Raw genomic sequence first — 25,018 nt, forward strand, 5'->3', positions numbered from 1 at the left:
TCTCCATTACAGCAGTGTGAGACAAAGCCAAAAAGAGCAAACATATTATTGTAATATTACTTACTGTAGTTGAGATGAAGACTGTCTGTGGAGGCCTGCGTCTGTCAGGCCAGTAGGTGGCCTGTGTGAATTATCACGGCTGTGTGACAGCGGAGACTCTGGGCCTTCGGCTGGATCAGGAAACGTGTTTGCTGGATGGAGGAAACTTGTGGACGGGAGGTGTCAGAATGTAACCAAACCACACAAACAAGGGGCTTGTTCCTCGCTGGCAGGTCAGAGAGGAAGACAAAGAGGCCGGCAAACAGATAGACGGCATATAAACACACAGACCAACGGGAAACAAATGTGAACAACTAACCTTTCCCTTTCTTTACTTTCACTACATTTGACACTCTCTCCCTCAGTTAGAAGACTATGTGATGAACATCTGTCTTGAAGTCCTGGACGACGCAAAGGATAAAATGAAAAACTCAGAGATGACATAAAGTGCTGATCTGACCCCAGAATCATTGCAATGGTGACAACCTTGTTAGCTCGACAGTTTAACAACTTTTCTTATCGTTGCATTAGTTCTCGGCAAATGAAGACAACACATGTCCTTAGTTTAAAGCATTCTGGAGATCCACTGAGGACCAGTGTACTGAATAGGCTTCTAGTTTTAATAGCAACAACGGTATGAGTCCCTCTTATATATCGAATAATTTTCTGTGTGTTTAAAATCATGCTGCAAATAGCCAACCCATCACCTATCAATGTAACAGTAATATCAAGTAAGTAAATACTGATGAAAATAATATTTATTGAAACTTTGCATTTGTGTCATATCAACTTGAAAAATATATATATAAATATCTCAGCATTAAATACTACAAAGTCATTGTAGTTTCTTCCAATCATATTTTGACTGAAATGTGATTGGAAAGTGAAACACGGTAAATAAGTAACAAAACATACAACAACAGATTTTGTGAAATCAGATACTTTCTCATGTTTTTAACCCTCCACATCATAACAGATGGGTTTCATTAATCATCAGGGACTAAAAATCATTGGTGGTTTGAACCAGGAGATGGTAACATAGATATGCTGACTCAGTCAAGTAAGAAAAATAAGAAATTAAATGGTACAGAGGAGGGACATAAAAGAAAAAACAACAACAACATCAGTCAGGCAGAAATGTTCAAATCCAACAGATAGTAGCTTTAAGGTGATCCAGTGTGCTATAGTATACAAAACTATAATTTAAATAGTATTAATGTTGCTTTTGAAATACTTGAAATGCTTCAAACGGGGCAGCTCCTCCTTTCACATCCAGGAAATGATCAGTTATCTCACAACACAGCATTTGTCAGCTTTCGGTCATCTCAAAAGGTGTTTAATAAAGTCCAGCCATGATGGGGTGGTATTTCTTGTGGACAACCATGGTGGCGACTCCCTTCACGTCCTTCAGTCTGTCGGAGTCGAAGTCCACCAGGAGCTTCCTGACCCCGGTCCTGGTGGGTGAGAACGAGAGCTTCACAGAAACCTTCTGGCCTGGAGATATTTCCCCACTGAAAAAGAACATTTTATTTAGTCTTTGAGGACAGTTTTGATCCGTTGTGACTGCGACATTGAAAGTTATTATACAAAAAGACTCATAATGCTGCATCCATTGTCTTCAAACTTCACGATTGAAGGAATTTGTATATTATTCAATGATTTGAAGGCAGCTGACGTATGTACTTACTTAACGTGGACCTCAGTGGCCGGCACTAGACCGGCCCCCTCCACGGTGAACACGCCTCCCTTCAGAGGAACCGGTAGAGGATTGGTGAAGGAGATGTAGGCCGTTACTCGCCCCCAGACGACAGCCTTCCCATGCACCTGGAAAAAGAGATGCCAGCTCTATTTTGAGTACAGTTACAGTTTCTGATCTGGATTTTGAGGGACGAATAAATGCATGAAGTCTCATGTATGAAACATCAACCTCTTGACTAAATGTAGACCTTATTGTAGCTGTAACCTCTTGGTTCAGTGTGTAACCCCTAACCCTACCACGTTCCTTACCTGTATGAGGAGTTCAGGCATGCTCAGTGGGATGTTGGTCGTGGTCATGATGGGTTGGTTCTCCCCCGGAGCCTCTAGCAAGGCTTTCACCCTGATCGGATGATGTTCAGAGGCACAATGGGCATAGTCTTCATAGTGCAGACGCAACACTTCTCTGTGGACTGAACACACATACACAGAAAAATTATAAATAGTGTTACTACAAAATAAGAGCGAGGAAAATCATTGTTTTCAAAGAAAATGTCATAGTATGTCTGCACCTGAGAGACCTTTGTGGGAGTATTTGATCTACTGACCTTTGTGGGCCGGCACTGTCACACTGATTGTTTGTCTCTGGCACTCCCCCCGGTGGAGAGAATTGTAAGTTACAGCCGTGACCAGCATGGTCAGGTGAGCAAGAGCATCCATGCTTCCTTTATTCTTCACCTGCAGACAAATTCATGACAGGATCAATGGATTGATCTGTTTGTTATAATTCTGATGTTATTAGCATCCTTCTTTTCCATCCATCTACAGTCGGAGCATACCTCAACAATCACATCAAAGTCGGTCCCAAACACAGGCTTGGCATGCCTGATTGACAGCTCAAGTTGCCCTGGTTCTACGCTCCCGTTGGTCGGCTCTGTGAACCGGCGTCCCGCCTTCTCGTACACCTCTCTCTCCTTCTTGGAGCCTGTAGAGAAGATGTTGAGTCTAATCAGATTACTACGAAACCACAGAATTCATGGAGCTTTCAGCATCCATCCGTTATGAGCTCAGTTACTTAAAATAAAGTCTATATTATCTACGACTTTCCAGCTAACCCTCAGGATGTTTGTAGTGCAGAGTGACGTCTTCTCTGTAGTTGCCGTAAACACTTTTGGTGCTGATGTTCCTCCCGACAGTCTCCTGGTCCACTCTGATCTGTAACAACAATCATTGTTATCAGTGTTCGTTTGCAATTCTTTGGCTCTAACTTGAGAAAGACAATCGAGTCGGCCACCTTCTGCCGTTGGCCATCTTGATGGACGATCCAGTGGATGATGTCAGCGTTCACCTCGGCGAATACAAACGGAGCGTCGTACTTGACTTCCAGATTTCCCTCCTTAATGGCCGTCACTGGACACGGGCCGCAGCAAAACTCACCTGAAGAGTAAAAAAAAAGAAAGAGTGTCTTGTCATAAATCACTTCCTGCTAAAATGTAGACAGTTGATGCAGAATGAGTTTGATAATCAGGCTGATAGGAAACTCTAACCATAGTGAATCTAGTTTGTAATGATGGAAAACAACAGCAAACAGAATAATATGAATAGACAGATGAGTAGAAGAGAGGTGAATAATAGAGATTAGGGATGTACCATCGCTTAATTCTTGAGGCGTGGGGTCCAAAACCTGCCAGCCGTCATTTCCTTCAGGGAGGTCATCTCTGCTCATCCAGGACTCCACCCAACAGTGGAAGTTCCTAAAATCATGAGGAGATCATTCATTCATTACATGAGAAAATGTACTAAATTGTCAAACTAACTATGTGTGTGTGTGTATGTGTGTGTGTGTGTCCCTACCAGCTACTGTCCTTCTTGTTTCTTCCTCCGAAGCTCTCCAGTCTTTCATTCAGCAGGACGTCTATAGAAAGATTTCCGTCGACATCATGGGCTGAAGAGAAGTTGGTGATGAGGCGTGTTGGGATTCCCAGACAGCGCAGCACTGTGAAGATAACACTGATCAGAACGGGACAATTTATTCTTTTGGATAAGTCTTTCTTTAGACCTTCAGTCTGTTAGGTACTGAGGTCAATTACTCTCAAACACATTTAATTGTCAGGACTATATTTATGAAATCTGTGAAAGGCTCACCTGTGCAGGCGACGCCAGCAAACACCCAGCACTGACCGTACTTGACCGCCCTCACCCCGGCCTCGCTCCACTGCTGGAGGATCGGCACGCTGCCGGTCCATCTGTGCGGTGCCACCCCGTCAAGGTACGGCTCTTGCCAGCGACCGGCCAACACCCCCCTGTCGCCGTTGGCGTTCACCTGGACGGGGTTGAGGAGACATCTTTAAAGCTTTGAATCGCAGGTTTTATGAGAGATATTCATGTATTCCCCTGACAAGGATCCTATGTAGGGATCAAATAGGAAAGGTATGTCCTTTCTGCAGTTTACAACATTGACTGTAAGCTTTCATGACCTTCATATTGGTTGTATCACTGAAGTATCATATGAGTTATCACTTAGACAGTTTTTTTGTTGTACTTTGGTTCAACTGTGCCTGTTGCTTTCAGCAGCGAGTTAAAGAGGTCGTCACCATGGCAGTGATCATCCTGCTGACGTAGACGGGGTCAGATCTGCGCTCCATGTCCAGCTGTGAGTTTTTCAGTGCATCGTTGGAGTTGTCCAGGACTTCAAAGCAGATGTCCATCACATAGTCTTCAAACTGGGAGAGAGAGAGAGAGAGAGAGGCAAATTAAGTGAAAGAAATTAAAGGGGAAGGTTGGTTGTTGGGGCTGCACGGTGGTGTAGTGGTTAGCACTCTCGCCTCACAGCAAGAGGGTCCCGGGTTCGATCCCCGGGTCGGCCCGGGTTCCTTCTGTGTGGAGTTTGCATGTTCTCCCCGTGTAAGCGTGGGTTCTCTCCGGGTTCTCCGGCTTCCTCCCACAGTCCAAAGACATGCAGGATGGGGATAGGTAAATTGGTGACTCTAAATTGCCCGTAGGTGTGAATGTGAGTGTGAATGGTTGTTTGTCTCTACATGTCGGCCCTGCGATAGACTGGCGTCCTGTCCAGGGTGTACCCTGCCTTCGCCCAATGACAGCTGGGATTGGCTCCAGCCCCCCCGCGACCCTGAATACTGGATAAGCGGTAGAAAATGGATGGATGGATGGATGGTTGGTTGTTGAGCAGGAGAGGATTCTGGACCTTTAAAAAAAACAAACAGATTTAAAATCACATTTGTTTCCCGTTGGTCTGTGTGTTTATATGCCGTCTATCTGTTTGCCGGCCTCTTTGTCTTCCTCTCTGACCTGCCAGCGAGGAACAAGCCCTTGTTTGTGTGGTCTGGTTACATTCTGACACCTCCCGTCTACAAGTTTCCTCCATCCAGCAAACACGTTTCCTGATCCAGCCGAAGCCGCCGAGCCTCTGCTGTCATGCTGCCGTGATAATTCACACCTACAGGCCTGACAGACAGGCCTACTCAGCACATTAGCAGTCTGTGTGTGTGTGTGTGTGTGTGTGTGTGTGAGAGAGAGAGGGTTACCTGTCCATAATTCCAGGGAGTCCCGTTGATGTAATCCCAGGACCCCATGTAAATGACTCCATCTTCATTCATAACATACTCCTGGAGCAGACGCTCATCAGGGAGGTACACTGCATCATCTGGTGTGTAACAACATACATTCAGAATATGGAATTTGTGTTGGTTTTCTTGTTGGTGGTTCTGTTGACTGAATCAAGACACACGTTTGCTTGGGACACAAAAATGTCTGGAGCTGCGTGACGCTGCTTTATGTCTCACCTTTGCACCACGGGTTGAAGAGCAGGTGGAAGCTAATTTTGTCGGTCTTCTCTAAAATGCGCCCATCAGGTGACATCAACAACACTGCCAGACGATACCGGCCAATGATGGCGTCCGGTGGACTGTGCAGAGTAAGCAAGGTTTCATCCTGCGCTCCCTGCTGGTTAAACCACCAGTTGTCTCCGGACCCACGCTCCTTCTGAACCTTGATCAGCACCTCGTCCCTCTTACCTGAAGAAACAGAACAAAACCTGCTCATGTAGTTCATGAAACACATTGGCATCAAATCCTAATTCTCACTGATCTGAGCCTGCATCACCAAATATTGTTGGGATTAACGTTAGTGGTCTGACATTATTTTTTCCATACATATATTTTAAGATACGATAAGATAAGAATTAAGATGATTTTTTCTTTCTTTCTTGGCAGCGTACACCATTCCTAGTTCACATTGGATCAGCGCCAGAAAGCCTCCCAGAGTATCTCCTAAGTGAGGCTTTACTCACCAAGGTGCAGGACCAGATCCAGGTGGTGCTTAGAGGGCAGAGACTTGGAGCACTGCAGCGTAATGGCGAAGGATTGACCCCTGCGGACGATCAGGCGATCCCTGTCGATCTCTCTGGTGCGGTGAGCCAAGTTGTTTTCATGGGTTCTCAGACCCACGTCAATAATCAAACCTAAGAGAGACAACAACCAATCAAAGCTCAACAATCAGTCGGCAATAAGTTGCATGTCTTGTTACTTCATAAAACAAATGTTTACGAGTTTCATGAATATGCCCGATGAGCATATGAGCAGGAGAAGTTCAACTTCCATTGTTGTTTTGGTGCTCTACAGCTAACCGCATTTTCTGCAAACAGAGACCCCGTTGCGTTGTGTTGTATTTAGTTTGTTCTAAAAAGCCTAAGTGTCATGATGTTGCATGATGTTGTAGTATATGCTAGCCTAATCTAAGTGTCTCCTTGCTGTAGCTTCATACCGACCCTTCAGACGTACAACATCTTCTACCTGGAAACGAATAGTATTTCCCAAAATGTTGAGTTTTCCTTTGAATTAAAATCCATACATGCGCTAAACTGGGGAAACAAAATCTAGTTAAATTAGACGTTGCAGGAATTAGGATGGGACATTTTGCACACAAGTGCCGAGTCATGCATCAGCACATTTTTCAAGCACATAATAATCTCCCATAAAGTTTGCAATACGGACCACAGGGGGGGAAGGGAGCAAGAGACAGTAAACAATAAAAAGACAAGAAAGAAAGAAAGAAAGAAAGAAAGAAAGAAAGAAAGAAAGAAAGAAAGAAAAAAAACACTTACCCTTGTTGGCCATAGCGGATCTTCTTCCAAGTCTATTAAAATGTTGCACCAACAGTCCTCAAGTGCCCTTACACTCTTCTTTTCACACTCTGTGTCCATCACAGTCCTACATTTATACACACTCCCACTGCCCCTCCCTTCTCCCAACACACACACACCTCTCTGACACACACTCACCCCAAAACACTTACTCACTCCACCTCATCTCGCTGACCTCTGACATCACCTACCAAAAAACCTACAGTCGTCTGTGCCCACAATCATGTGTGAGTGGGTTTGAAGAGTTTAAAGTTGGTATCACATCCCCTCTGGGACATTGGGCTCTTTGTTGCTGCGTGTGTTCACGGGTGGAGGTCGACGGTGGAGGTCGGTCCGGTTTGTGTGCATGTGTAGAGTTGTGAGAGCGAGGGCATTGTAACAGAATTATGACTCAGCACTCTTCCAGTCCTGGTGGAGTAAATATCCAGTCACTTCTTTCTCTCATTTCTAACGAAAGTAATTATGCAATTTGAGCAACTGTAATCATTCACCGGAATCACTGAACAAATCTAAGATGCAGGCACCGACTTGAAGTCTCTTGAAGTTCTTCTTTTCATAGAGCAAATATCGCAATTGCCACATAATGTGACCTATAACTATTTTCCAGTCATCATTCTGGAAACCACCCGCCCTTCAGATACATGGAAAAAATAGTGCAAACTTTTGAACTATTACACTTACACCTATCATTAACTTGTAAATCCTGAACAAAACACCAACCACAGTGTGAACAGTGTCCCAGACTAGAAGTCTCTACATGAGTTGGATGTGAAAATATGTAATCAGCATAACAAAAATAAGTAGCTATAAAGCTACAGATGCTTATTGACTGGTTAAAATCTAAAGAACAGCTTTGGCATTCATGTTATGTTGTCTTATAGAGCTTGTTACGCTTAACAAAAATATAAACGCAACAATTTTGTTTTTGTTTCAAATTTTCATGAACTGAAATCAAAGATCTCAGACTTTTTTTCTGGACAGACAAGCAAAAACTTTCATGACTCATGATTTAGTGGTGACGTTAGCATGCTAACATGCTAAAGTAAGACGGTAAGCATGGTAAGAATGACACCTGCTTAACATCCGCATGTTAATGTTGACATTGTGAGCATGCGATCATGGCGATGTTCACGTCTAGCTCAAAGCACGACTCACTGGAGTGGCTGTAGAGATATTTCACGTCGCCGTATCATAAAGGTAGTTGGGAGAGCTGGACGTCCCGCCCACCTTTCACTGGAAGGCCATCTGTGAGTCAGGCGGGAAGGTGATTTTTGGGTAAAAGAGTCAATGACTGTGGACCAAAAGTGATGTGTAGAGACTTAGTTTGCTCAGCTGTCCGAAGGCAGCAGGACACAACTTCTCTGCACGATACAAGGCAGAATGTGCCTACATTCATTTTTTTAAATGTGGTAATCTTTTCCCATAGATCCACTGTGTGCAGGCAGGCAGGTGTACACACCGGACTGTGTGATCGCAGGCATCATCGTCTGGTCAGACTCGAGAGCCGACTGCATCGTGTTACATAGCTCAGTGCACACGGACGGCTGTATCGTCTGGTTCAGAGCAGGAAATAGGAAGATGATGAGGTCGGTGACTGATAGAGCTAAGAATAAACACACATACCCAATGAGCACAGTACAATAAATAGCATAGATGATAAACACAATTACCCAGTCCAGTCCTGTTCTCACAGTCACGGCCGGTGCACCCCATGAACAGTGAAATGACCTGGAACTTCTTACCTGTTTGCCATGCCTCCTTTGTGCAATCGTGCTTGCAAGGCCGGTAGAAGCATTAGACACTGTGACATTAAGTAATAGAGCAAACACTTTGTGAGTAAATATGTGCCTCTGACTGACTGGGAAACAGTGTTTGGATCAGTGTGATGTTGAGCTTTGGAATGCTGGGACAGTCATGTTTCGGGAAAACGAGGTCTTTGTCTGACCTCAGCTTTCCGATGACACCGAAGTGCCAAAAACAGTAATAATGGGCGGGGACTTGAAGTGCAAGGTGCACTTTATTGGTCTCAATCTGTTCCTGCAGAATGCTGACACCCAACACACACACACGCACACACACAGACACACACACACACACACACACACACACACACACACACACACACACACACACACACACACACACACAGACACACACACAGATGTCACGCTTTCCTCATATTCTGCCCATTTACGATTAAATGAAAAAGCATGATGAAACCACTGAAAACCTGAAGCTGTCAGCCCCTAACATTCATGTTGTTGCCTGCGGTTTACTCTGCTTTATATTCTCACACTGTCATTTCAGATTAAGCCAATCCCTGAAAACCTGCAGTAACCCGTTTCCATCACCTGACCGTTGACCTATTTCTGGAATTATAAAATATATTCTGTTGGTCCTTATTTTTAAGGCCTATGGGTCAAAACGGATTAAGAGGCCCCATCTCTCTCTATCTGTACCAGTCTGTTAGAAAAAAGTGCTCCGCTGTCACCTACTGGGCAGACAGAGAATCACTTTCTCTAACTTGACCCTGGTCTACCACGCCAGACAAGAGACCAGATGCAGACCGGGATGCCCTTGAGACAGTCCAGCATGTAATAGCAAGGTGTGTTTATACAGTGTATACAGGCAGTGTTTCTCCCATCCACCTTATTTACTCAACATATTTTATTCTTCATGAACGTCTCTGTCCATGGTGCTGAATCCATGCTGATGCTGGGATCTATGCAGCTTTTTTATTTTAATCTCACAGATTATGTCATTAATAGAACAAATTGTGCTACATGAATGAGTTTCTATTATGTAATTTAGATACATTAAAACATGTATATTGTATTAAGTTATCAAGAATAATTAGGGTATTCAGCATAGGAAGGAGCTCTCAGAGAAGAGTGAGGTGGCTCTTAAAAGAGCCGTTGTGTTGGTTTAACAGCAGACAGGTTAAGCTCGCTCTCCGCGGATGCGACGGGCCAGCTGGATGTCCTTGGGCATGATGGTGACCCTCTTGGCGTGGATGGCGCACAGGTTGGTGTCCTCGAACAGGCCGACCAGGTAAGCCTCGCTGGACTCCTGCAGAGCCATAACAGCGGAGCTCTGGAAGCGCAGGTCGGTCTTGAAGTCCTGAGCGATCTCTCTGACCAGACGCTGGAAGGGCAGCTTGCGGATCAGCAGCTCGGTGGATTTCTGGTAGCGACGGATCTCCCTGAGAGCGACGGTACCGGGCCTGTAACGGTGAGGCTTCTTCACGCCGCCGGTGGCCGGGGCGCTCTTACGGGCAGCCTTGGTGGCCAGCTGCTTCCTGGGGGCTTTGCCGCCGGTGGATTTACGGGCTGTCTGCTTGGTTCTAGCCATGACTTCTTCTTTCTCTGGTCGGGAGAAATATACGATGAACGGAGAGACTCGCTGCTCTTAAACTGTGGGACCGGCTGTGAAACGGTGACGCTGTTCAGACCTCCGGCTCCTGATTGGTGGGGGGCTCCTCGTGGAGCTCAGCGCCGCCTCGAGGAGCGACCCACCGCCCCAATCTCAGCAGCTCATTGGCGGGAAGTCTTTTCAAACTCTCCGCCTAAACTCAGAGTGGAAGCCTCTTTCCTGATTGGTCTGTCACTGTCACGACCAGGCTCGCGCGCTCAGCGGACAAATAAAGAGAGATTCGCCGGTAGAGCGACACATTCTTTGAGTCCCGACTCCAGAAAGCATCTAATAATGAGTGGAAGAGGCAAAACCGGCGGAAAGGCCAGGGCGAAGGCCAAGACCCGCTCCTCCCGCGCTGGGCTCCAGTTCCCGGTCGGCCGTGTCCACAGACATCTCCGTAAAGGGAACTATGCTCAGCGTGTTGGTGCCGGAGCCCCCGTCTACCTGGCGGCGGTGCTGGAGTACCTGACCGCTGAGATCCTGGAGTTGGCTGGAAACGCTGCCCGCGACAACAAGAAGACCCGAATCATCCCCCGTCACCTGCAGCTGGCTGTCCGCAACGACGAGGAGCTCAACAAGCTGCTGGGCGGAGTGACCATCGCTCAGGGCGGCGTGCTGCCCAACATCCAGGCTGTTCTGCTGCCCAAGAAGACCGAGAAGGCCGCCAAGTCCAAGTAAACCTGGAGACCTGCTGACTGCTGGAAACCAGAACCCCAAAACGGCTCTTTTAAGAGCCAAACACTTTCTCTTAAAGAGCTCATTCCTCTCATGAAACGCATTGTTAATTCTATGTCGGAAATATCTGACATTTTTAAGAGTGTTGGTCACCATTCTCTGATTTAACTGGTCTATGCTGATCTTGATTTTGAAAGACTTGCTGCATGACATACACCATAACTCCATACATAAGTCCAGGAAGACACTCATTATCCCCACTAATACTGTACAGACGTTTTAGATGTCCACTCACCATTACACTGACCAACTCTTAGATTTTGGGGCATCCGTTTCCTTCTACTCTCTAAATAAAAATAACATTGAAGGTTAAGTTCTCTTCATGTCTTCCACACTTACATGTCAAATATATTCCTTTTGTTTGTTGGTCAAAGGCTTCAAAATTCAATACAATATGTAGTTTCCTTGTTATCAAAGATGAATATCGGTGGATAACTACCACTGACACTGTTTTGAGTGTTTGTACTTCAACATGTCTCTATTGTCAGACAATGTTCTTCTGTTGGACTATCTTTTATGTGCAATTCAAATGTATATAATTTACATTTTTATGGAATATATGTTTCGAAAATTAAATTTTGACTGTATATTCAATGAAAATAATTCATAGGACATGACGTGCTTTTATCGATACTCAAAAAAAAAAAAACGTTTTACTTGAAAAGCTGGATAAATACAAACATTTTCTAGACACATTTGTGGCAATTAAACAAGTACACGCAGTATACAAATAGAAAGGTTTAGGTGTTTGGAGTTCTGGGATGTGACTATTTTAATTAGTATCAGAGATAAATTTAAAAAATCGGTTTTATACAGTTGTGCTATTTTTGACCAGTTTCTCAGCTTTCTGACTAAATGGATGCAAAGACCTCCAGAGATATACATCTTTTACATTCACTTGAGATTCATTTTATGATTTAATGAACTGGAAGTCAGTCTCGTATCACCACTTACAGCAACTTTGCAGCTACAGCAAAGGCCATTTATATGCTCCATCACTGGGCAAAGTATACACAATATGATAATTAGAAAATGGCCTTTTGCACAAAACGGGCTCACATTCAAGATATACAGTATGTCCTTCCTATTTACCTCTAATTCTACGTTGATACATAGTAAAGTAATATAATCCTCTGAATGGAGTAGTATGGTGTTGGTAAGGTGCAGGAATGAAGCAAAAATTGAAAATGTTGAGGAGTGCGTCTTATTGCTAGTGACTTTCTTTGTTGACCACTTGAAACGTGATAATAAATATAGATATGAAGCTGGGTTTATAGTAAAATATACCGTCAACATAAAGTAGCTGCCACATTCTATACTAGGAAATTGAGCTAAAGTATGCAAGTTTGAATGTATGGGTGTATTTAAAAATATTTCCCTCCATTTTAAAGTAATGTGGAAATGGTAATGGATGGATGGACAATATAAGATCAGGATAAAGCTCTTTATGGACGGTGTGGTGGCTCTTAAAAGAGCCTTTTTGTCGGAGCGTTGGTCCACCAGACTGAGAACAGCTTACTTCTTCTTGGGTGCTGCTTTCTTCGCTTTGGGCTTGGCAACCTTCTTAGCGGGGGACTTCTTGGCTGCAGCGGCCTTTTTCACCACCTTCTTGGGGCTCTTGGTAGCTTTCTTGGGGCTCTTAGTGGCCTTCTTGGGGCTCTTGGCGGCGGGTTTCTTGGCAGCTACGGGCTTCTTCGCCTTCTTCGGGGATTTCTTAGCGACTGCCGGCTTCTTCGCTGCCGCCGCCTTGGGCTTCTTGGCCGCTGCGGGTTTCTTGGCTGCGGCCTTCTTGGGTTTAGCAACGGCTTTCTTCTCCGGCTTCTCGGCGACCTTCTTGTTCATCTTGAAGGAGCCGGAGGCGCCGGTCCCCTTGGTCTGGACCAGAGTCTCCTTAGCGACCAGAGCCTTGATGGCGGTCTTAACGCGGGAGTTGTTCTTCTCCACATCATAGCCTCCGGCAGCCAGAGCCTTCTTGACGGCGGCCAGAGACACGCCGCTCCGCTCCTTGGACGCGGCCACAGCTTTGACGATGAGGTCGGCGACGCCGGGACCAGCCGGCCTCGGCTTGGTCACCTTCTTCTTGGCGGCTTTTGCCGGCGCGACGGCTGGAGCTGGAGCTTCTTCTGCCATTTTCTATTAGAGTTGTGTTTCTACGAACGAGAACGAGAGTCTGACCGGAATGTTGGACTCTCCGGGGCTGGGGGCTGGACTTAAACACACCATGAGAACCGTGGAGACTCAACCCGGCCCGTGGCTGCTCTGTGCGGTCTGAAAGTCGGCTCACTTGTGTTTCTCTTCACCGATAAAAGAGTGAAAACTAAACGTGGGAGAAGAGCTGAAGGCTGACAGTGAAGGGAGCCGATAGCAGACTTGTGTCTCTTCATATTAAAGTCATGTAGAGATCTGATGCGCTCTGCTTTTAGTTTGGGGAGCCTCCAAACCTCACCTACTCACCGCCATGAGCAGCACTCTTCACTGACTTTTCCCACTTCTTTCTCTCCTAAAATGATTTAAAATCCACCTGAGCTCCATCAAAACCTGTTTCCCAGCTGGTCCACATGTTAGTTCAGGGACTCGATGTAAAAACATCCATCTAACGTTGATTATTTTGTCATAAAGTGAAGTTATTCCGGGAGCAGCAAACACACTGATGCTGGTCGAGGCTTCTGGTGCAGTTTACTCAGACTTCCTATCAGAGCTGCTCATTGTGAATGTGAACATGTCCTCTCCTGATCAAAACCTTAATTATAAAGTTCATCATTCTACTGTTAATGGTTTAAAAAAAACATTGACTAATAAACATCACTCGTCTGAGAAAACAGCAGTGGCTTTGAATGCAGTATCACTGGTTCATAGAAACACATGTCGGTGCAGAATTCAAGGATTGGTTGTCATTATGAAACAGGGATGCAGCTGTAGTCCACTTATGATACACAAGAAAAACTAGACACGTTTATTGAACAATAGCAATTATTTTAAGGTCAAACAGCAGCTATTTTATATATTATTTATGTATTTTATGTATTATTATGTATGATTATAAATCACTGAAAACTTTCTCCTTGTCTTTCTGTAATGAATTTTAATTTTGCCTTAATATTCTATTAATTTTTTCACTTTATTGTATGACATGTTATGATGTGAAGCACTCTGAGTCTGCCTTGTGTATGAAAGGTGCTATACGAAGAAAGTTTTCATGCCTTGCCTATTATGCAGATATTCAAAGTCTGGACTTCCTTCATGATCTGAGCATCACAAAGATGTTTGTTTTAACTGAATAAATCAGGCTTTTTGTTGTTATAGAAACACAAAGGATTCAAATCCACATTATGTACTTTTCAATGGACACTTTGAAATGAAAACCTGTTGAGTCTACACTCTTCACTGTGTGGAATATCCCACATATTCATCTTATATTTTCACAGCAACTTCATTAACGCATCATCGAAATGTTCTTTGTGACAAAAATATGTTGCAGTTTTTTTCTCCTGAGTATTTTTTCTCAGAATCAGTGGAGGGAAGATTCTGACCCAGAATAGTCTAATAATCTTCAATGAACCAGACAAAATAAAACCTGATCCGTCAGCTTCACAATGTTAAAGCTATATATAATTTGTCAGGTATTAAGAACCAAAATACATTTGTAGCTAGATTAAATCAGTTTTGATTGCTGCTGTGTGGAATTCTGTATATATTCTGGAAATTGTCTATTATGTTCACTATACATTCTACTCTATTTAGCTTTCTTTACATAGTCTTAGTGTTAATATATTTTTTATATTGTTCTTTTCATGTTAATGCATGTTATTGCATGCATTATTGATTATCCTTATCTTCACTGTCTTGCTGTGGTAACATTTTTAATTTTCTCACTGCGGGACAAATAAAATATTATCTTATAATGGTAAATTAAAATACTGGTTTTTAACTATAATGTAATCGAAGTGTCTGAAAATCAGAGATGGGGGAAAGATGAGAGCCACAGTAAGCATCAACATGAATTAGTATATGGAAATATGATCAAATATGAGATGACTAGATCATACCAAGTCAGAGTTTTACACATTAATTACTTATATACAACCATCCAAGGCCATGGTCTGATTTTTTTAAATATATAAACTGATGAGAGCTGTGTCACATCACTAAGGTTATTCATTTTGTCCCAATTGATATTTAACTGATGGCCGGTCCCTGTGTCCAATTACATTAAAATTCTGCAGCCTGAACAGTTCCATAATACAACGCGTTTTAACACCTCGTGTATATGCATATATAGTACAACGTGTTTAAAATAAAGCCATACATACACTAGAATATCAAGTTATTCTGTACATTGCTTCATAGATCAGGAAAAAAACGGAAATGAGCTCTTTAAGTTGAGTGTTTGGCCCTTAAAAGGGCCTTTGGTCGTGTTTAAGTAGCGGGTCGTGTTTATCCACCGAAGCCGTACAGGGTGCGTCCCTGCCTCTTCAGAGCGTAGACCACATCCATGGCGGTGACGGTCTTCCTCTTGGCGTGCTCGGTGTAGGTGACGGCGTCACGGATGACGTTCTCCAGGAAGACCTTCAACACGCCGCGGGTCTCCTCGTAGATCAGACCGGAGATACGCTTCACTCCGCCACGGCGAGCCAGACGGCGGATAGCGGGCTTGGTGATTCCCTGGATGTTATCACGGAGGACTTTACGGTGACGCTTGGCGCCTCCTTTACCGAGTCCCTTACCGCCTTTGCCTCTTCCACTCATTTTCTCTAGTCAAAGTAAATCAACTGAATACCCTTCACAGCCAGGCTCCTCGCTTTATAACTCCTGCCTGAGGACGTGGTGGAAAACAGTGCATTACCGCATACTCGTTACGTCGCCACCAATGACGTTCTTGGAGAGATGGAGGACCTCCCACCACTCCAAACCCCCAGGATTCTGCCCCCGTCGGTGCCGGTGGACGACGGCACAGCACTTGGACGAACATGATCATTTGTAATTTTGGAACACAATATGCTGCCAAACATGATAGTTGGGGTCATCGGACGTAAATCCACTCTTAAACTACGTAACACCAAACAACACAAATGCACAATAACGCGTTATAACGATAATAGTAACCACGGGTATCGCACTTCCTCGTTAGTATAGTGGACAGTATCTCCGCCTGTCACGCGGAAGACCGGGGTTCGATTCCCCGACGGGGAGTATATTTATTGCCCAAGAAGCAACTCTGAACTCTGATTATATAAGATATATTAGATTTAATATATTATATTAAATATTAGATGGATAGATTACTTAATTGTTTATCGCATCATAATTATATATCATTTATTTGTCATCATAGTGTTACAGACTGTGTCCGTGTGTGGTGTAAGGAGAACGTCAGCGCTACACAGGTTCTCACTCTGGTTTACTCTTTAATATGGTATAAAAAGCAGCAGCACACAATGCAAGCGTTCGGGTCTCCGGCTTTCATTCTTTGCCATTAATGCAACATTCATACCATAACACGTGATCGTATAGTGGGAATATTATGTTCGACTTCCTAGATGAGAGCTATTTTATTTTACTTTTACAATACTGATTCAAAACCAGCATGAAATAAGCATTCATTTATGAACGTTAAACCATTTCTGAATAGAAATGCCATTTTATTAATAATAAACCCTTCACTATGAATGAGATATGGAATGCTATTAGTCCATGAAAGGCAACATAACACATTGTAATTTACAAAGCTAGGCTTCGGAGGTTTCATGCAACAACATATGTAAACACAATTAATAAAGCCCAACTGGTATAAAAAGCAGACAATGACAGGGATGTGTTAAACTTTCTGTACAACTGCTCAGAGAGCAGAAATGACTTACCGAAATAAGAAAAATAAGCATTACGGCGGACACAAAGCGAGAGAGTGTGCGTCAGCAATACAGTAGCATTAGCTCAGCATGACCGGTAACAAGCTAGTGAAGAAGCTACAAAGCTAGCTAGCATTAGCTCAACATAAAACGTCACCGTTTCTGCACAGGAATATTTGTAATGTTCAGAATACATGCTTCATCGACCATCGCAAAAATGTCTAAACGAAACAAAAATATGTATTGCTCTGATGCACCACATACCAAGCTCCAGCTTTGAAGATCAATTATTTACCGAGTCACGTACCTGCTGCGGAGGCGGAGGCGGAACACCATCTGTGCGGTTGAGCGTTTAACCCACCAGGGGGCTCCAAAACATAAAGACCAGAACTTCAATTAAAGTTATTTACAAATCTGACAGCTTACTCTCTGGTCTGTGGGGGTTCAAATTAAAATAAAGATAAGGGTTTATTTTGACTAATAAAAATTGTACGATTGTGTCAAATTCAGCAAACTTAGTTGGATTGGCACATGTCCACAAAATTCTTAAAAAATGTATTTAATGTATTAGATGGCCCAACTTTTAAGGTCTATGAAATATGTAATTAGGAAACGTCTTTAGAAAAAGTGGGTGGCTCTTAAAAGAGCCTTTGGGTTGATGGTTCAACAGTAGTACGTTTACTTGGAGCTGGTGTACTTGGTGACGGCCTTGGTGCCCTCAGACACGGCGTGCTTAGCCAGCTCCCCGGGCAGCAGCAGGCGGACGGCGGTCTGGATCTCCCTGGAAGTGATGGTGGAGCGCTTGTTGTAGTGAGCCAGACGGGAGGCCTCACCGGCGATGCGCTCAAAGATGTCACTCACGAAGGAGTTCATGATGCCCATGGCCTTGGAGGAGATGCCGGTGTCGGGGTGGACCTGCTTCATCACCTTGTACACGTAGATGGCGTAGCTCTCCTTCCTGGACTTTCTCCTCTTCTTGCCGGTCTTAGTGGCGGTCTTGGAGACGGCTTTCTTGGAGCCCTTCTTGGGCGCTTTCACGGTTGGTTCTGTCGGCATGTTTGGTTGTAGAGACTTTTCCTGGAGCGGAGTGAGGACACGAGGCACAGTCTCCTCCTTTTCTTTCCGCTTGATGCAAATATCACTGTGCTGTTGCTCTCACGCGATTGGTTGGTCTCTGAGCGCCTCTGCCCGCCCAAAAAGTGACCATTGTGTTACAAGAACCGGAAGAAAAGTCGAACAGCAGCGCTTCACAACCTGGAGGTTGAGGATTTGTGGAAGAAGTACTTAGATGATTAAGTAAAAGCGTCTTTACCTGCTGGGTAAAATACAACAATTTTTAAACTCAGCAGCTTGATATACGAGCTGAAAAAAAAGACTATCTACAGGGAAAAAAACCACCATGAAGACTATACATTGTGCTGATATATGTTCATACACAGTTCTCGCTTTTTACTTAGAATTTAATGGCTATGTCTACAATTATCCACTTTTAAGTTGTGCTTTACTCACATGTGTATATATGCTAAATACCAATTTCTCTTTATAAGTATTACAAATTAATTATATACATATGCTGTATGATCATCACATCCAACAGCAGTTATCCAATGAAAAAATAAAAATGATATATTCAACAATTTGTAAATATTGCTAAAAACATAATTTCACATATTCCAGTAAGCGAGTTCAGATTTATGGTCAAAGTGAATATTTCGTGCTTTTGAAATCAGATTTTCCCTGAATGATGTGGTTAAAGTTTATTAAACAAATGTAGTAAAGTAGAGAATAAATACCAAAAGAGTAAATAAAATAAAAAAGGTGGACAAATGACTACAGAAGAGACCAGTCTATGGTGTATGGAACTATGAAAGTAAAACAGTCTTCATTTGAATCTGGTTGGGAAATAGTGAAATGTTATTTTAACAGGGATTGTGTTGTCTCCTTGGCAGCACTTGATTAATGTTGAAAGCAAGTAATTATTATAATAAACATAATAAGGAAGTTGATAGCATGGTCTTTTTCTCCTTATAGTGACAATCAGCTCAATTTCTTTGCTTTTCAGTACATGTGAAGAAATGGACAATTATGCAGAGTTGAGTTACGTTGTCATGGCAACAGGAAAACGTCTTTAGATGAAGTGTGCGGCTCTTAAAAGAGCCTTTGGGTTGTTGGTTCAACAGCAGTACGTTTACTTGGAGCTGGTGTACTTGGTGACGGCCTTGGTGCCCTCAGACACGGCGTGCTTAGCCAGCTCCCCGGGCAGCAGCAGGCGGACGGCGGTCTGGATCTCCCTGGAAGTGATGGTGGAGCGCTTGTTGTAGTGAGCAAGACGGGAGGCCTCACCGGCGATGCGTTCAAAGATGTCGCTCACGAAGGAGTTCATGATGCCCATGGCCTTGGAGGAGATGCCGGTGTCGGGGTGGACCTGCTTCATCACCTTGTACACGTAGATGGCGTAGCTCTCCTTCCTGGACTTTCTCCTCTTCTTGCCGGTCTTAGTGGCGGTCTTGGAGACGGCTTTCTTGGAGCCCTTCTTGGGGGCTTTGACGACTTGTTCTGTCGGCATGTTTGAATGTGTAAATTTCTCTTACACGGGATGGTGCCTCGAGCCACAGTCTGCTCTACTTGTATCCGCTAAATGCAAATGTTACTGTGCTGCTGCTCGCACGGGATTGGTTGGATCCGAAGCGCGCCCCCTCCCCCCCAGAGCGTGATCTAATTATTGATACTGTGTCACATGAACTGGCAAGAACATGAAGTTGAGATTCACACCTCGTTAACCACTGAGCAGGGGCGTAGGAACGAGTTTAACATTGGAGGGGACACATATCGGAAACCTGACTGATCCATTAATAGTTCGAAGAGAAATATGTCATAAATGAACTACACTGCAAAACATTCACAAATGTATTTTATTCTTCTAAAAATATACATTTGTAAAGGAAAACACATTTTGAATTGCAGCATTGAACTGATACATATCAAATTAATTCTTTAATTGCAGGCCTTATCATACAGTTTTGTAGACTGATAAATAACATGGGAAGAATATTGATCTAAATTTGAATTAGTATTTTCTGAACTGCTGTAGCACCTACCTGCAACTCTGCAGTACTGGCTTTCCCTGATTCAACCTCACTGTTAGTGTCCAGCTGGACTTCATCTGAGCTCTAATATGAAAGCAGTGGAGATTAATAAGGCATAGAAAAATACTGATAGGATTGTCAAGAACAAGGGAAAAACATACAGACAGACTAACTCCTTTCTAGATGTGGGAGATGTGTGACGTTACTCGTTTTCAAGTGACATGGGTTAAGAAAAATAATGTTATTTTTTCAGTCACTTAAATCAAATCGCTTTTTGTCCTTTACTTTACTGTAAAGTCCGCCAGCTTTTGGCTAGTAACGTTCATAATAACAACTTTTACCTAGCAAGAGTGTACTAGTTAGATGTTGAATCACAACATCAGTTTAACATTAACAACTCTAACGTTAGTCTGAAAATATAATTATCCTCCTGGATAAAATTATGACCAACTCACATTTCCTTTCTTTTTTTTCTTTCCCTGGAGAAAGAAATCGTTTAAACTGCGCTGCTGCTGTCTTTTCATCTTAACGGCTCTAACCTGTCGCTAGCTGCAGACACCCGCATTTCAAACAGTCTGAGCCGTTGAGGGGATGCAGCAGCGTAGCGCTGTCTTGCGAGACAGCTGTATTCACGCGAGATCACGCGATTAGAGTGGCAGCGATCAGCAGCGGTGACCGCGGTGCAGCCGTTCCGCGGCGCTTACGTCCCCAGTGGCAATCAGGCTTTATGCCCCCAACTTAGCCTTCTAGGCAGGGATTCGAAGGCGTTCGGGGGCATTAGGCATACAACGCCATAGATGAGGCCGGTGACAAGACGCTGTGTTGCGCTTTCAAAATAAAAGCAAGTGAGTAAAATATTTAAAAATCAGATATTTTTCGGTATAATTTTTGGGTGGGACAAATGCGCCTGTCTCGAAAATTGGGGGGGACACGTCCCCTCCGTCCCCCCCGGTTCCTACGCCCTTGCCACTGAGCACTGAACGTCAGTTCAACATCACCTAAAACGAATACACTTGTGAAAAACCCACTTAAATTTAACTTAAGCCATTTAATGTAGTTCTTTTTGACAGAGGCTCTCAAGTCTGCGGGAAGAGCGTTCCAGAGTCTGGGGGCCACTGAACGGAAGGCTCGGTCCCCTTTAGTTTTGAGGTTGGTTCGGGGAAGAGCGAGGAGCCCCTGGTCGGAGGACCTTAGGGACCGGCTAGTGGAGTAGGGCTGGAGGAGGTCGGAGATGTAGGCCGGGGAAGACCCATGCAGGGCATTGAAGGTGGTTACCAGAATTTTAAATTGGAATCTGAAAGCTATGGGGAGCCAATGTAGGGCGCGGAGGATAGGAGTGATATGACAGGACTTCTGTTACCCCTTTTCCACCGAGGCATTTTGAGGGCCGGTTCGGAGCCGGTGCCCAATCGCGAACCAGTTCTTCCTGTTTCCACAGACAAAGAGCCGGCTCTGGGCCTGGAAAACTGGTTCCCGAGCGGCCCCAACTCTTTGCTGGGCTGGAACTGGGCCCGGCTTACGTTAGGGGCTGGGGGCGGGGTTAACGCTTGAGGCAACGGGGGAAAATACGCCGCTGCAGAGTTTTACTAACGTTACTGTTCCCGGTAAGTTTCACTTTTAAAATGTTTAACCTCGTTGCAAACCAACGACACATTTCTGTTTAGTTGACCAAGCTATTGATTACGTTCGTAACAGCAGCAACTAATGGCTTTGCTTCCTCGGGTAATGTAAGCTGACCGGCTAGCTAGCCAGCTAGCGTGATATTGCTAACAACAACGTTAGCATGCCACTTTCTGACTGCCGTTGGCTCACTAAACGTTACCAACTACCAACGTAACATAACATCTGTGTTTACAGCGTCGTGGACACGTTTGTGATTAAACCACTGTTCTCTGGTTTGTGTTTGTAGAGCTGTCGGACATCGGCGATATTGAACGGAGGTCCAACCTGCAGATGACTAAACATCAAACACTCTGATCTATTGATCACACACTGTTCTACACTTTAAAAAATGTTGTGATTTTAGTGTTTTGTGTATTTTATTGTTATTGTATTATTTACCAAAATAAACACTTTTTCTGAAGAGACATGTCTGCTATGCTTGGAATTAGTGCTGCGGGGAAACCTCAGACGTATACAGTGACGTAATGACGTGGTTCTCTGGGCTCTCTAGCCGGTGGAAACGCAAACAGGTTCTCGGACGGTTCGCAAGTTGAACCAACTGCGAACCAGCACGGCACCGGCCCGGCTCTTGAACTATGGTTCGCGTTGGTGGAAAAGGGGTATGTGAGCGAGTTAGCAGCCTAGCGGCAGCGTTTTGTTTGAACCTATCCCCTTTGTAACTGTCTGAGAGACATTTTTCTGTTGATATTTTATTAATATGTTGTAAGAATGCAAAAGGATAACTTGATTTTGAAATCCAGACTGTTGGTGTAAACTGTGTAAATAATGCTGATTCAAGAGTTTGAGGGGTCATATGTGTTTTTGCATTATGGGATGTAAGCTAAGCATGGCGGCAGAGAGACCCATCATGGCGACAGAGAAGGAACGCACAGCCACAAACTTTAATTATTCTGCACGGTTCGAGAGGTGCACACGGTAATATTATATTAATTGTAATTTAATTTGATTCCATATTTGTGTGAGATATTTCGTGTGCACTTGTACTGTATATTTTGAAGATTTAAGATAATCACGTGTATAGGCCTGTCTGAAAATTGACACTTTATTAAGAGACTTTGAAACGGCTGGACATATGTTTAAATGTTATTTGTGCGTCTTGTTTTATTTTATAGTTTTCACTGTGTCTGCTAAGGAGCAGAGAGAGAAATAAACGTTAAAACGACAGCTGTATGAATCGTGGCCTTTAATTCGTCGGACCGGTGGCTATCCCCATCCTGCATGTCTTTGGACTGTGGGACGAAGCCGGTGAACCCGGAGAGAACCCACGTTCACACAGGGAGAACATGCAAACTCCACACAGAAGGAACCCGGGAATCAAACACGGAGCTCTTGCTGTGAGGCGAGAGTGCTACCCACTAATCTATGGTCAAGTGAACTAGCAGTGCTAGGCAGGAGTCAGTGTAACGGTATGGCTCACATAATCAACAGTGTTAAAGTAAATAGAACATTAATGTAGATATAATGGAGCAAAGCTCCCCATTGTACAATAATAAAACGTTACCAACTGACTCAAAGTTTTCAACCTTCAATCCGCTGGGACACTTGTTACCTTCTTGAAAACAAATCGAATAAAACATACAAAACCAAAACATAAACAAACTGGGACAATCTTCTGAAATGGGAAATGTTGTCCTGGTTTGGCCTACAGTCGTCTGTGCCATCAATCATGTGTGACTGAGTTTCAGAGTTTAAAGTGAGTGTTACATCCCCTCTGGAACATTGGGCTCTTGGTTGCTGTGTGTGTTGACGGGTGGAAGTCGATGGTGGAGGTCGGTCAGGTTTGTTTGCATGTGTAGTGTTCACTGAACCGATAGAAGATGCAGGCACCGACTGGAAGTCTCGGACCACGCTAGTTCTTCTTTTCATAGAGCAAATATCGCAATTGCCACATAATGTGACCTGTAACTATTTTCCAGTCATCATTCTGGAAACCACCTGCCCTTCAGATACATGAAAAAAATGGTGCAAACTTTTGAACGATTACACCTATCATTAACTTGTAAATCCTGAACCAAACACCAACCACAGTGCCTACAGCATCCCAAACTAGAAGTCTCTACATGAGTTGGATGTGAAAATATGTAATCAGCATAACAAAAATAAGTAGCTATAAAGCTACAGATGCTTATTGACTGGTTAAAATCAAAGGAATAGCTTTGGCATTCATCTGTTATGTTGTCTGAAATAGCTTCTTATGCTGAACAAAAATATGAACACAAAAATGTTTTTGCTCCAAATTTTCATAAACTGATATCAAAGATCTCAGACTTTTTCTACGAAGACACAAAAGGCCGCTTTCTCTCCCATCTTGTTCACAAATGAGTTTAAATGTGTCAAATCTATCCGTTTGGCATATCAACATGCCGATTAGACAGCGTTATTAATCAGAATCAGAATGAGAATCAGGTTTATTACCACTTCACTTGCAAGGAATTGTCTTGGTTGTGTTTGGTGCATACAATAAACATGTAATAAAAAGAGAAAAAGTACTGGAATAGAAATATACACAAATATATAAGAGACACTATAACATATAACATAAACAAGTATGTACAATATAACTGTTTTGAGGCAGTGCAGTTTGTGCAGGGAGTGCAAAAAATAACAAAACTGGATGTGCAAGTTCACAGTATATATACAATATATAAAGAGATGATGATATGTGCAATGATCAGGGATAATAGTCCAGGATGTGTGTTAGTGTAACATGTAGTTACTGGGTGGGGGGTTAGAGTCTGTCATTGGGGGTCCCAAATCTTGTTGATGAGGCCCACTGCTGGTCACAAGAAAAGGTCACTCTAAAGGTCTTTTAATTCTTTTATCAACATGGCCTCCACTTTGGTCCAGACTGAATTGTCTCAACAACTCTGGGTTAAAACGACTCTATACCAGTCTGTTAGAAAGTGTTCTGCTGTCACCTACTGGACAGACAGAGAATCACTTTCTCTAATTTGACCCTGGTCTACCACTGCAGACAAGAGACCAGATGCAGACCGGGATCCCCTGAGACAGTCAACGTGTAATAGCAAGGTGTGTTTATACATATATGTGTGTACCGGTATATAATATCCGCCTTATTTGCTCAACATATTGTATTCTTCATGAACGTCTCTGTCCATGGTGCTGAATCCATGCTGATATCTATGCAGCTTTTTTATTTCAATGCGATACATTATGTCACTAATAGAACAAATTGCGCTACATGAATAGGTTTCTATTATGTAATTTAGATAAATTAAAACATTTATATAGTATTAAGTTATCAAGGATAACAAAATTAGTGTATTCAGCATAGGAAGGAGCTCTCAGAGAAGAGTGAGGTGGCTCTTAAAAGAGCCGTTGTGTTGGTTGAGCAGCAG

General features: G+C 43.6%; 3 protein-coding genes, 1 long non-coding RNA gene and 4 pseudogenes across 8 annotated transcripts; 2 read left to right on the forward strand and 6 right to left on the reverse strand.

The window, feature by feature from the left end:
• Positions 1–779: 779 nt before the first annotated feature.
• Positions 780–7,057, reverse strand: tgm2l (transglutaminase 2, like). The gene is made up of 15 exons (XM_084017664.1): positions 6,857–7,057; positions 6,044–6,214; positions 5,538–5,768; positions 5,280–5,398; positions 4,329–4,457; positions 3,880–4,057; positions 3,589–3,730; positions 3,385–3,488; positions 3,029–3,171; positions 2,850–2,949; positions 2,574–2,719; positions 2,343–2,472; positions 2,047–2,207; positions 1,727–1,863; positions 780–1,550 (listed from the first exon to the last, which is right to left on the reverse strand). The coding sequence occupies exons 1-15, from the start codon at positions 6,867–6,869 to the stop codon at positions 1,376–1,378; spliced, it is 2,079 nt and encodes a 692-aa protein (XP_083873790.1). The 5' UTR covers positions 6,870–7,057; the 3' UTR covers positions 780–1,375.
• LOC311018683 lies at positions 5,265–9,182 on the forward strand. Its single transcript, XR_014597747.1, has 4 exons — positions 5,265–5,401; positions 5,607–5,677; positions 5,983–6,159; positions 8,322–9,182. It is a non-coding gene; the product is annotated as an uncharacterized lncRNA (long non-coding RNA).
• A 648-nt stretch (positions 9,183–9,830) lies between these two features.
• On the reverse strand, positions 9,831–10,341 carry LOC311018643 (histone H3.2). Its single transcript, XM_084017673.1, has one exon. The coding sequence runs from the start codon at positions 10,244–10,246 to the stop codon at positions 9,836–9,838; it is 411 nt and encodes a 136-aa protein (XP_083873799.1). The 5' UTR covers positions 10,247–10,341; the 3' UTR covers positions 9,831–9,835.
• A 213-nt stretch (positions 10,342–10,554) lies between these two features.
• LOC311018641 (histone H2A pseudogene) lies at positions 10,555–11,013 on the forward strand (annotated as a pseudogene). Its single transcript has one exon. The product of its transcript is annotated as a histone H2A pseudogene (transcript).
• A 1,468-nt stretch (positions 11,014–12,481) lies between these two features.
• Positions 12,482–13,185, reverse strand: LOC311018635 (histone H1 pseudogene; annotated as a pseudogene). The gene has a single exon. The product of its transcript is annotated as a histone H1 pseudogene (transcript).
• A 2,196-nt stretch (positions 13,186–15,381) lies between these two features.
• On the reverse strand, positions 15,382–16,055 carry LOC311018659 (histone H4). Its single transcript, XM_084017679.1, has one exon. It carries the CDS (start codon positions 15,788–15,790, stop codon positions 15,479–15,481), a length of 312 nt encoding a protein of 103 aa, XP_083873805.1. The 5' UTR covers positions 15,791–16,055; the 3' UTR covers positions 15,382–15,478.
• Positions 16,056–17,568: 1,513 nt separating this feature from the next.
• On the reverse strand, positions 17,569–17,946 carry LOC311018656 (histone H2B pseudogene; annotated as a pseudogene). Its single transcript has one exon. The product of its transcript is annotated as a histone H2B pseudogene (transcript).
• A 1,132-nt stretch (positions 17,947–19,078) lies between these two features.
• Positions 19,079–19,456, reverse strand: LOC311018657 (histone H2B 1.2 pseudogene; annotated as a pseudogene). The gene has a single exon. The product of its transcript is annotated as a histone H2B 1.2 pseudogene (transcript).
• Positions 19,457–25,018: the final 5,562 nt, after the last annotated feature.

This window comes from Eutrigla gurnardus (genome assembly GCF_963514095.1).
Source record: "Eutrigla gurnardus genome assembly, chromosome: 9".
Taxonomy (NCBI): domain Eukaryota; kingdom Metazoa; phylum Chordata; class Actinopteri; order Perciformes; family Triglidae; genus Eutrigla; species Eutrigla gurnardus.

Coding starts and splice junctions, on each gene's coding strand:
- tgm2l (XM_084017664.1), bottom strand. Junction 4,458..5,279: donor CTCCCTGGAATTATGGACAG/GTAACCCTCTCT, acceptor TCTCTCTCCCAG/TTTGAAGACTATGTGATGGA. Junction 2,473..2,573: donor ACTTTGATGTGATTGTTGAG/GTATGCTCCGAC, acceptor ATTTGTCTGCAG/GTGAAGAATAAAGGAAGCAT.
- LOC311018659 (XM_084017679.1), bottom strand. CDS start 15,790: ATGAGTGGAAGAGGCAAAGGCGGTAAGGGACTCGGTAAAGGAGGCGCC.
- LOC311018643 (XM_084017673.1), bottom strand. CDS start 10,246: ATGGCTAGAACCAAGCAGACAGCCCGTAAATCCACCGGCGGCAAAGCC.